At 44.8% G+C, this 13118-nt stretch overlaps 1 protein-coding gene across 1 annotated transcript in view; it reads left to right on the top strand.

The window, feature by feature from the left end:
• The first annotated feature begins 530 nt into the window (after positions 1-530).
• LOC308392598 (sodium channel protein type 4 subunit alpha B-like) overlaps positions 531-13118 on the top strand; it is a 65130-nt gene continuing 52542 nt past the window's right edge. The window contains exon 1 of the mRNA XM_080875676.1: positions 531-634. Coding sequence (XP_080731802.1) covers positions 546-634 — 89 coding nt within the window. The 5' untranslated portion in view covers positions 531-545. The remainder of the gene's footprint in view (positions 635-13118) is intronic.

Here is a 13118-nt window from a genome sequence, read left to right as displayed (position 1 = left end):
ACATCAGTGCAAATTATAAGTGTATAGCATGATGTCTGGTGTTTTTGTGTTTGTTGGTTTGTTTTTATTTTGTTTTATTTTGCAAGCTGGTTATTAGACGCCCCTCTGCTCCCTGTGCAGCAAGCAGCAGGTGCTCCTCGCAATGCAATCCCCAAAAAGCACTGGCATGACGTCAGGGTAGCATGGGTGTGAGCAACTTTTTTTCTCTATGCCCGTGATTACTGTGTTTCTTCACAAACAAACAAAAATCAGAAGACTTTGTGTGTGTGTGTGTGTGTGTGTGTGTGTGTGTGTGTGTGTGTGTGTGTGTGTGTGTGTGTGTGTGTGTGTGTGTGATAGAGAGACTGTTTCCAGGAAATCAGGATGTGGGAGTCTCTTTGGGAGAACACAGTTCCTACATCTGTTTCTTTGTGTGTGTCTTGTAACTAATGTGGGAGGAGCCATTAACAAACAGCTGGAGCAGGGAGCTGATCACTGAAAACAGATTCAGACAGAGAGACAGACAGAGCTGTATCAGAGAGAGGTGGGACGCCGAAGACAGAAAAATGTCTTTTTTTGATTTCTGGAGCAGCACGAAGGAGAGAGGCGCGCTGCTGAGGAGAGCCAATCAGCTGAGGCTGAATCCTTCACAGCTGTAAGTCTGATTTAAACTGGTTTTCAGTGAAACGTGTGGGACAGTGATAGACTTTGGTTCACAAACCTGCAGCAGTAGAAGGACACGCACATGTTCGAGCACAGACTGCTCAGATTTCTGCAGAAAACTCTGAACAAAATAAAACAGAAAGAGAGGAGTAGCTGTCCTTTGTGTGGGGCCTGCAGGTGCAGGTCTATTTACCACTGATCGTTAGGGATGGGTACCGGTAATGGCACCGGTTCTGACATAAACGGTAGTAACCAGACCGAAAAGCAGCGCACATTTCGGTGCTTTATTTCGGTGCTTTTTCCCCCCATGAGATGTCACACACTTTGGATTCTAGCCAATCATTTTACCTTTCCAAGGATAGTAGGCGGGTCCAGGTACGTACGTTCTTTTAGAGCAGAGCTACAGATTAAAAATGCCCAAGGCAAAGTGGTCAATAGTCTGGCTGTACTTCACAGCAAAAGATGCAAACTCAGCAGCCTGCAACAAATGCTTTAAGGTGATACTGTGATAATGTGCAAAGGAGGTAACACCTCGAATCTGATGAAACACCTGGCGGCGCATAGCGCTTTTAAAAAAGCCGAGAAATGCACCATATTTGATAGCTTGCTGCGAGACCTCACACCGAGCACATCTACTGCGGGTGTTTTGCCTGTTATTGGACCCGGAGTTAGCAACATCCCCCAAAAACCCGAAGAGCAGAGTCCTGGCCCCTAGCCCTGCCAGTGTAGCAGAAATGATGAGGATGATGATGGCAGCAGCAGCCGTTCTTCTCTGCGTTATTAAACGTTATTAAATTAATGCATGTAAGGTGAACTAGCAACTAACATGAGAGGTTTTTGGACAAAGTGTGTGTTCTCCATTCTTTAAGCACCGGTTTGAGCACCGTTTAAGCACCGGCACCGTTTCAAAAGTACCGCTTTGGGACTGGTATCGGATAAAACCTAAACGATACCCATCCCTACTGATCGTACGGTATCACTGCGATTTGACCTTTTATCTTGTTTACTGGCTCTTCTCTCTCATACCTCCAAGCTATACAAAGTGCTACAGCCAGGATGTTAACACGTTTTAGTAAGCGAGCCCACATTACTGCTATTATAAAGCCGCTTGCTTTCTTTGATCGCAGACTCAGTATTTATTAGTTTTTCCTTGTACCCAGTTGAGTAATCCGGGTACAAGGTACATAATCTTATTGACAAAACAAAGGCAGAGTGTAGAGTCTACAAGAAAAGGATATCATATAGAGCCGGCTCCACAAACAACATGCACAGTCACCTGAGAACTGTCCACCCATCAGTGCAATGGGAAGATAAAACGCAGTCAGTTGAGTGTGACATTAATATTTCTGAATGCCAACGTTTCCCTTAATTAAAGATCTGGGCGTTCTCCCTCCCCCCCCCCCCACCCACCCCCTTTTTTTCTCCATAATTTATTGCGTTGTGGTTTGCAGTTTTTTTGTGTTGTTTCACTTTAAATTTGTTCAAAAGGAAAAAGCTGAAAATTTAAGAAGTTAAAAGTTGAAATGTATGAAATGTAAATAGTTGTTTTTGTATTTTATAATTTATTTATTACATTATATGTGGAGTGAATAAATAAAAGTATATTTACAGTGGCCCCTAGAGACAAAGCACGTACACACTCCAAAACACAACGGAAGTGCTCCAGGATGCTATGGGCCGTGTTGAGCTTTTGTTACCTAGTGGTGGCTACACAAGCCAGCAAGTACCAACAATCGAATTGGGTGTGTGGTAGTAACAGGTAAATTAAGTTCTTCTTCAATTATTTATATTTATATATATATATATATATATATATTATATATATATATATATATATATATATATATATATATATAACACCCAGCGCGCCCCTGCGGGTGGTTTATCCTTCAAGCTCGGGTCCTCTACCAGAGGCCTGGGAGCTTGAGGGTCCTGCGCAGTATCTTAGCTGTTCCCAGGACTGCGCTCTTCTGGACAGAGATCTCCAATGTTGTTCCCGGGATCTGCTGGAGCCACTCGCCTAGCTTGGGAGTCACCGCACCTAGTGCTCCGATTACCACGGGGACCACCGTTACCTTCACCCTCCACATCCTCTCGAGCTCTTCTCTGAGCCCTTGGTATTTCTCCAGCTTCTCGTGTTCCTTCTTCCTGATATTGCTGTCATTGGGAACTGCTACATCGATCACTACGGCCGTCTTCTTCTGTTTGTCTACCACCACTATGTCCGGTTGGTTAGCCACCACCATTTTGTCCGTCTGTATCTGGAAGTCCCACAGGATCTTAGCTCGGTCATTCTCCACCACCCTTGGGGGCATCTCCCAGTTTGAGCTCAGGACTTCCAGGTTATACTCGGCACAGATGTTCCTGTACACTATGCCGGCCACTTGGTTATGGCGTTCCATGTATGCCTTGCCTGCTAGCATCTTGCACCCTGCTGTTACAGTGGGGAAAAAAAGTATTTAGTCAGCCACCGATTGTGCAAGTTCCCCCACCTAAAATGATGACAGAGGTCAGTAATTTGCACCAGAGGTACACTTCAACTGTGAGAGACAGAATGTGAAAAAAAAATCCATGAATCCACATGGTAGGATTTGTAAAGAATTTATTGGTAAATCAGGGTGGAAAATAAGTATTTGGTCAATAACAAAATACAACTCAATACTTTGTAACATAACCTTTGTTGGCAATAATAGAGGTCAAACGTTTACTATAGGTCTTTACCAGGTTTGCACACACAGTAGCTGGTATTTTGGCCCATTCCTCCATGCAGATCTTCTCGAGAGCAGTGATGTTTTGGGGCTGTCGCCGAGCAACACGGACTTTCAACTCCCGCCACAGATTTTCTATGGGGTTGAGGTCTGGAGACTGGCTAGGCCACTCCAGGACTTTCAAATGCTTCTTACGGAGCCACTCCTTTGTTGCCCGGGCGGTGTGTTTTGGATCATTGTCATGTTGGAAGACCCAGCCTCGTTTCATCTTCAAAGTTCTCACTGATGGAAGGAGGTTCTGGCTCAAAATCTCACGATACATGGCCCCATTCATTCTGTCCTTAACACGGATCAGTCGTCCTGTCCCCTTGGCAGAAAAACAGCCCCATAGCATGATGTTTCCACCCCCATGCTTCACAGTAGGTATGGTGTTCTTGGGATGCAACTCAGTATTCTTCTTCCTCCAAACACGACGAGTTGAGTTTATACCAAAAAGTTCTACTTTGGTTTCATCTGACCACATGACATTCTCCCAATCCTCTGCTGTATCATCCATGTGCTCTCTGGCAAACTTCAGACGGGCCTGGACATGCACTGGCTTCAGCAGCGGAACACGTCTGGCACTGCGGGATTTGATTCCCTGCCGTTGTAGTGTGTTACTGATGGTGACCTTTGTTACTTTGGTCCCAGCTCTCTGCAGGTCATTCACCAGGTCCCCCCGTGTGGTTCTGGGATCTTTGCTCACCGTTCTCATGATCATTTTGACCCCACGGGATGAGATCTTGCGTGGAGCCCCAGATGGAGGGAGATTATCAGTGGTCTTGTATGTCTTCCATTTTCTGATGATTGCTCCCACAGTTGATTTTTTCACACCAAGCTGCTTGCCTATTGTAGATTCACTCTTCCCAGTCTGGTGCAGGTCTACAATACTTTTCCTGGTGTCCTTCGAAAGCTCTTTGGTCTTGGCCATGGCGGAGTTTGGAGTCTGACTGTTTGAGGCTGTGGACAGGTGTCTTTTATACAGATGATGAGTTCAAACAGGTGCCATTCATACAGGTAACGAGTGGGGGACAGAAAAGCTTCTTACAGAAGACGTTACAGGTCTGTGAGAGCCAGAGATTTTCCTTGTTTGAGGTGACCAAATACTTATTTTCCACCCTAATTTACGAATAAATTCTTTACAAATCCTACCATGTGGATTCATGGATTTTTTTTTCACATTCTGTCTCTCACAGTTGAAGTGTACCTCTGGTGCAAATTACTGACCTCTGTCATCATTTTAGGTGGGGGAACTTGCACAATCGGTGGCTGACTAAATACTTTTTTGCCCCACTGTATGTGCTGGATTGTCTCTGGGGCATTTTTACACAGCCTGTACCTGGGGTCTTGCCTGGTGTGATAGACCCCAGCCTCTATGGATCTTGTACTCAGAGCTTGTTCTTGTGCTGCCATGATTGTGCTCTGTGCTGTCTTTCAGTCCAGCTTTGTCCAGCCACTGGTAGGCTTTCTGGATATCAGCCACCTCCTCTATCTGCCGGTGGTACATACCGTGCAGGGGCCTGTTCTTCCATGATGGTTCCTCGTCTCCCTCCTCTTTCTTGGGTTTCTGCTGCCTGAGGTATTCACTGAGCACTCGGTCAGTTGGAGCCATCTTCCCAATGTATTCTTGGATGTTCATTGTCTCATCCTGGACTGTGGTCCTGACACTCACCAGTCCCCGGCCCCCTTCCTTCCGCTTAGCGTACAGCCTCAGGGTGCTGGACTTGGGGTGAAACCCTCCATGCATGGTAAGGAGCTTTCTTGTCTTTATGTCAGTGGCTTCTATCTCCTCCTTTGGCCAGCCTATTACCCCAGCAGGGTACCTGATCATGGGCAGGGCGTACGTGTTGATGGCCCGGATCTTGTTCTTACCATTCAGCTGACTCCTCAGGACTTGCCTGACCCTCTGCAGGTACTTGGTGGTTGCAGCTTTTCTAGCGGCCTCTTCATGGTTCCCATTTGCCTGCGGGATCCCCAGGTACTTGTAACTGTCCTCTATGTCTGCAATGTTGCCTTCTGGTAGTCCAATCCCCTCAGTTCTGACTACCTTCCCTCTCTTTGTTACCATCCGACTACACTTCTCCAGTCCGAACGACATTCCAATGTCATTGCTGTATAGCCTGGTAGTGTGGATCAGTGAATCGATGTCTCGTTCACTCTTGGCATACAGCTTGATGTCATCCATGTACAGGAGGTGGCTGACAACTGCTCCGTTCCGTAGTTGGTATCCGTAGCCAGTCTTGTTAATGATCTCACTGAGGGGGTTCAGGCCTATGCAGAACAGCAGTGGGGACAGAGCATCTCCTTGGTAGATCCCGCACTTGATGGTGACTTGTGCTATGGGCTTGGAGTTGGCCTCTAGTGTTGTACGCCACATCCCCATTGAGTTCCTGATGAAGGCTCTTAGGGTCCTGTTGATCTTGTACAATTCTAGGCATTCCAGTATCCAGCTGTGGGGTATTGTGGGCGACCGTGGCTCAGGGGGTTGGGAATCGCATCTGTAACCGGAAGGTCGCCGGTTCGATCCCTGGGCTCTCTGTCCTGGTCGTTGTGTCCTTGGGCAAGACACTTTACCCTACTTGCCTACTGGTGTTGGCCAGAGGGGCCGATGGCGCAATATGGCAGCCTCGCTTCTGTCAGTCTGCCCCAGGACAGCTGTGGCTACAACTGTAGTTTGCCTGAAGTGTACCTCTGGTGCAAATTACTGACCTCTGTCATCATTTTAAGTGGGGGAACTTGCACAATCGGTGGCTGACTACATACTTTTTTGCCCCACTGTATATATATATATATATATATATATATATATATATATATATATGTATATATATATATATATATATATATATATATATGATTGTTTGTGTATTAATACAAAAACAATAGACATGCATTCGATTGTGTAATTTAAATGATCTAGGTAGCTCTGTTTTGGAAGTTCAGTTAGAAATGTGTTTTGGAGTTTTTACGTGCTTTGGAATTTCTAAGTGCTTTGGAGTTTGTACGTGTTTCGTCTCTAGGGGCCCCCATAAATATTTATATATAAACATACATAAAGAAAACCAAGTTTTTTTACATTACTAATTCCTTTTGTGCATAATTTTATATTATTGTTAATAATAAATTAATTAAAGCAACAAAACAACCTGAAGAGCTGGTTGGGAGCCGAAAGGGCCGGTTCTCTAAAAAGAGCCGGAAATCCCATCACTATTAGCAAGCAGTTTGCTGACTGTAGCGTGGGAGATGGGTGGTCTCGTAGGGTGTCTTGCATTGAAATCTGCTGCAATGACCCGGTTACTGCATTCACCAGATATCAACACAATTTCGATCCGCTCCTCACGTGTTAACCTCTTCAACATGTCAATGGCTGTGAACAAAGAGAAACTTGTAAATAACTCATGAAAGAATAAAGTTACGTTGAAACCAAGCACACCATTGTTTTTCTTGTGACATTACCAGTAAGTTTGATGTGTCACATGGCCCTCTTCCTATAGAGATTGACAGACCACATGACTTTCACGCATTGCATGCCGTGAACTCGTGGCAAAACAATCCAAGTACCTGCATCAAATGCAAGCATTTGCAGCACCGCAAAACGTTCATTCTTCGGTTCCAATAAATTCTTGCTTTGTCTTTGCCCCCCAAAAAGGTATGTACAAAACGAAGGAGAACAATGCCGGTCTGTACAAAGACAGACTTGATGAAAAGTCAAAGAAAAGATACGAGGAAAAAAATCAAACCAGTGAAAGGGTCAGACCCTCACGAGCACACAGAGGGACAAAATACGTTAGCGTGCTGCCCAACTTCACCACGCTCATATTTATAATCATACGGTTCTTGGAGTGAGTGCATACACTCGTGAAGTTTAGTAACTTCAGGTCACTGCAACAAGCCCAGGTACAGTTTACCGACGGATGGGTACAGGACCTTGAAATGCACCGTGTAGAAAGTAAAGACCATCGTACGTATCATAAGTTTACCAGTCTCACAAATCGTAATCAGTGAATCAGCAGATCTTAAGTTCTGAGGAAGAGAATTCCACAGTCTGGTGGCCACAGTAGCAAAAGCTCGATCACCCCTAGTTTTCAGTCTCGTATACTGAATAACAAGTAATCCCTGACCACAAGACCTCAGAGACCTACTAGGGGCATAGGGCTGTAAAAGTTCAATGATGCATGATGGTGCTTGTTCTTGAAGAGCCTTAAATGTCAGAACCAGAATCTTAAAGTGGACTCTGAATTCGATAGGGAGCCAGTGTAACTGTATAAGCATATATGTGAGTATTTCGATGTTTTCGTCAGAAGCCTTGCTGCAGCATTTTGGACAGTCTGCAGACGCTCCAGGGAACTTTTGTTTAGACATGTGAACAGTGAATTGCAATAGTCCAGTCGTGATGAAATAAAAGCATGAATAACAATCTCCAGTTCAGTATGAGATATTATGGGGCTCAATTTAGAAATATTTCTTAAATGATAGAAGCAAGACCGAACCAGAGATTTGACGTGAATATCCAATGTAAGAGCAGGATCGAAGGTTATCCCTAGGTTCCTGATAGATGATTTCACAAATGTTGAAAGGGGACCAAGAGCATTCATTATGCTGGGTACATGTCTGTCTGGAGCACATAAAAGGACTTCAGTTTTATTTTCATTTAGTTGGAGAAAATTGTCGGCCATCCAACCTTTGATGGTTTCCAAACACACATTTAAAGTCCGCAGCTTAGAAGCATCTTCAGGTTTAAAAGATATATAGAGTTGGATGTCGTCTGCGTAGCAGTGGTAACAAATATCCTCAAAAGGGCTCAAAATATGCTGGAGAGGAAGTAAATAAATTAAAAACAATAATGGCCCCAGCACAGAGCCTTGTGGCACACCAAAGGACAGGGACGTAGAAGATGACCTGTACTTAGAAACTGCCACAGAAGAGTATCGTTCACAAAGATACGAGGAGAACCACTCTAAGGCAGACCCAGATACACCGACCCAGTATTTCAGCCTATCAAGCAAAATATAATGGTCAACGGTGTCAAAGGCCGACGTGAGATCCAACATTAAGAGAACAGAACACTTACCTGCATCGTTTTGCATCAGAATGTCATTGGAAACTCTAAGAAGGGCTGTTTCAGTAGAATGAGCTTTACGAAAGCCAGACTGAAATTTGTCAAAGATATTATATTTGTCTAAAACTGCTGTAAGCTGCTTAGCCACAATCTTCTCTAAAATCTTAGCAATTAATGGTATTTTTGAGATCGGTCTGTAGTTGCTAGTGAGAGATGGGTCCAGCATAGGCTTTTTTAACAGGGGGTATATAACAGCAGTTTTAAAATAAGCAGGGACTTTGTCAGATCCCAAAGAGGTGTTAATTATAGTGAGCATACAGGGACCAATAGAGTAAAAGACATTTTTGAATAACGATGCGGGTAAAATGTCGAGTGAACAAGAGGATACTTTTGTTGCACTAACTATTTTTCCCAGCTCGGATAGTGAAACAGGTAAAAATCTTTCTAAAACAACAGGCCGAACTGGCGTGGGAACTGACAGTGCAGATGCTGATGGGGACAATTTTTTCCTTATATTGCTAATTTTTTCTAAAAAGAAAGCAAGAAATGTTTCACAGTCTTCAGCAGAAGAAATAATGGCAGCAGGTGGAGCAGGAGTAATGATATCAGTAATAGTATCAAATAAGACCTTAGGATTACCTCTGCTCTTTGCAACCAACTGAGAAAAGTAAGCAGCCCTTGCATCTCTAATAGCATTGTTAAAAGAGGCTAAAAGATCCTTTAAATAAAGGAGATGAACATTTAAATGAGTTTTCCTCCATAACCACTCAGCTTTACGACAATTATGTTTTATAGAGCGGATGTTGTCATTTAGCCAAGGTAGGGACTTGGAAACAGGCACAGGTCTCATTTTAACCGGACAGATTTCATCTAAGATCGAAAGACAATGATGATTAAATAGATCTGTTGAGAAATCAACACCATTTTGTGGGGATAGTGTTAAATTAAAAGCATCTGAGAACTTCTGCGCTGTGGAGGAATTTATAATGCGCGACATAACTGCCCGGTGAACAGGAGACATAGGCTCATGAAAAGACATGTTAAAAAGAATACAATAATGGTCAGAGATAAAAATGTCCTTAGAACAAATACAATCAATATTCAAACCCAAGGTAAAGACAAGGTCCAGTGTGTGACCTTTGTTATGTGTGGGGCCGGACACATGCTGGATAAAATGAAAAGAATCCATAATGTTGATAAAACCCCTGGCAAAGAGGTCGGACTCATCATCAACATGTATATTAAAATCCCCCACTAAAAGCAATTTGGACAACCTCATAGTAGAGGACAGGAAGTCGCTAAACTCCGCTAAAAACAAGCTGTTTGGGCCGGGTGGACGATACACCACAGCACAGTAAAAAGGATCCTTACTGCCGATTTTAATGAGCTGCAATTCAAAAGAAAGAAAGTGTCCAACTTTCACTGAACGGCAGTTGAAACGGCTCTGAAATGCCACCGCAAGACCTCCTCCACGACCAGATCCCCGAGGCTGGCTGATGACAGAAAAGCCATTTGGGCACATTTCAATAAGAGACGAATAGTCCAAGCCCCGCTGCCAGGTCTCGGTCAGAAGCAGGAAGTCCAGATTTTTAGAAGCAATAAAATCGTTAAGCACAAACGATTTATTAGTCAAAGATCGGGCATTAAAGAGCGCCATAGTCAGCGGGGTGAGAGCATCATTATTGGGAGAAGCTCGAGTTAAAGGACGTAAATACTCGAGATTAGAGCCTTCACGTTCGTATATTCCACTCACCGAGGGGATGAAAAGCGAGTCAGCAGGAGAGTCTGGATGAACCCTTCTGAGGTAGCACGGTCTCGGAGAGCCAGGCCCTGTATATCCAAGCAGGGCCGTGGAGAACAAATTCCTCTCTATGGAGCTGTTTTGAGCGTAAGTAACAGAGCACGCACGACATCGCTTTCCAATCAGCCCCCGTCGCCAGAAAAGCCTAAGCTTCACCTGGATACCTGATCTCCTTCCTCTTCTTCTCCGTGATCTACGGGGAACGCTGAGAACGCTGGCCGAGGATCCAGCCACTGGCGGTAGATGGAAAGTGCCAAAGGAGTGCGGGGAAAAGTGCGGAGAATGGAAAGTGCCAAAGGAGGAGGAAGATGAAACATCTTGGGCCATCATTGAAGATCGGATTGATAACAGCGTCAAACGATCATAAACCAAGGCAGCCAGAACATCATTGATACAAATAAAAAACAGCAGAGTAGAGAAAAAAAACACGACGATAGAACATGACAAACTGCACCCGGCAGCGGCGAAGCCAAACACAGGCGCCATCATACCGGAAGTGCTGATACAAAACAACTGTTTTATCATGTGAATAAAAGTATATGTTTTTGTCACTGTACCATGGTAATAACAGAAGCGAAACACAATATTGTGTCAGGAAAATTCACTATTTATGCACAATAAACAAAGGAGCATAGCACGACAATTTCTGTTCAGCGCCAGACTTGCTTGTAACCTATATCACCAATTATGTTAAGAAAAATGACGCATTAACTACAACAGCAGACTGACCTTTGTGGGAATGCTTGGAGCAGACTAACCTGTGAGCTGGAGGGTTCTGAGACATTATATTTGGTCTTTGAATGGCTGCAATCCAGTCGCCTCTTTGTTACTTCGGAAACATGGCTCGAACAATTTCTCTTCAACGACGTAATCCGATAACAACTGATCTCTTTACCCGTCGGCTTTCCGTGGCTGTCATGCGACCGGCTATTGCAGTTAATAATACAACAGCTTCTTGACATTTTTGTGTTTCTTTTTATCGCTGTGTGACTGATTTCAATTGAAAGCCTGCGTGCGCTAGTACCGCTTGCCACGAGTTCCCAGAATTCCTTGCGGTTTTACCCCTGAGTGACGTCACATTTTCAATCTCTATTGAAGAAACAAAAGTTGTAACCAAGATGGCCGATTTCTAAATGGCCACCATGGTCACCACCCATCTTGAGGAGTTTGCCCCCTCACATATACTAATGTGCCACAAACAGGACTTTAATAATGGATTGGATTTATATAGCGCTTTTCAAGGCACCCAAAGCGCTTTACAATGCCACTATTCATTCACTCTCACATTCACACACTGGTGGAGGCAGCTACGGTTGTAGCCACAGCAGCCCTGGGGCAGACTGACAGAAGCGAGGCTGCCATATCGTGCCATCGGCCCCTCTGGCCAACACCAGTAGGCAAGTAGGGTAAAGTGTCTTGCCCAAGGACACAACGACCAGGACAGAGAGCCCGGGGATCGAACTGGCGACCTTCCGGTTACAGATACGCTTCCCAACCCCCTGAGCCACAGTCGCAATATCACCAACCATTCCCATGTTATTACGCTGTATCCATATAAATGGCCCACCCTGTACACACGCAGTTACTGTCCCTCCATTTACAAAGGCAGAGGCGTCACGGTGTGATTATTTTACGTGTAGTTTTCCTGTGTAATAATATTCAACATTGCTATCAATACATTTTTCAAAAATTGCCTCTCTGTGCCAAATGGGTTTAAAAACATAAAAAACTGGGATACTGTTTGTCTGTGATTTAGACGGGGGGAACAAATCGTGGCAGGATCAGCCTGATATTATTTGTATCCCGCTGTAACTTTACTGTATAAAGAGCAAACATCTCCAACATGTCAGGAGTAGTTAGTCACTACAACAAGTGTTTGTGAACTAAAAATCAATAATGTTGTATACTGTTTGTCCATGATTTGAACAGCCCAGCGCTGCTCCAGACGAAGGGAAAACCAATTCTGCAGGGAGACCTACCTCGGCACTTGTGCAGGTGAAGCCGAAGGGAAGATTTGCTTCACCATATTTTCTAGTCTTTGGCTTAGAATGAAGTTGGTTTGGAAACATATTCAGCGATGCTTCATCTCCTGCTTTGCGTTTGTGTTGGCGCCCCGTGTTAACAGTGTCCAAGTGTTTTTTTTTTTTGGATTTTTCCCCTTTTCATACCACGTCCCCCCTGCAATGGCTCTGCGCCCCCCCCCCCCCCCCCCCCTAGGGGGCGGGCCCCGCAATTTGGGAAGCTCTGCACTAACCAGATCCAGTAGAGACTCTAGCATGAAGAGTTGGACACCACCAGATCCTCACAGGATTCACACCAGCTGGTTAGGGAAGCTAACTGCAAATGGATTAGACACACCTGCAATGACTAACTGAAGCCGGATAGTCTTGATCCCCGAGGATCCCCAGGACAGACTGGTCCCATCCAATTGTGAGCCAATAACCTGGCTTAGTACCACTTGGAAGCTTCTGTCAGGCGTCAGAGCAGCTAAGATGACCAGGCAAATAGCTCAATACATAAGAGGAGCAACAACAGGGATTGGCAGAAACACCAGAAGCACGAAACACCAGCTACAGTTGCTCAAGACTGCAAGACCAGACTTACTAACCTTAATCCCTAGAACTTCACAAGATCAACAGGACCCCAAGAGCCTTCATCAGGAACTCAGTTGAGATGTGGTGGACAACACTAGAGGCCAACTTCAAGCCCGTAGCACAAGTCACCATCAAGTGTGGGATCTACCAAGGAGATGCTCTGTCCCCACTGCTGTTCTCCTTAGGCCTGAACCCCCTCAGTGAGACCATTGACAAGACTGGCTACGGATACCGACTACGGAGTGACGCAGTCGTCAGCCACCTCCTGTACATGG

Source organism: Rhamphochromis sp. 'chilingali' (genome assembly GCF_963969265.1).
Source record: "Rhamphochromis sp. 'chilingali' genome assembly, chromosome: 2".
NCBI lineage: Eukaryota > Metazoa > Chordata > Actinopteri > Cichliformes > Cichlidae > Rhamphochromis > Rhamphochromis sp. 'chilingali'.
This window is presented reverse-complemented; position numbering and strand designations above follow the sequence as displayed.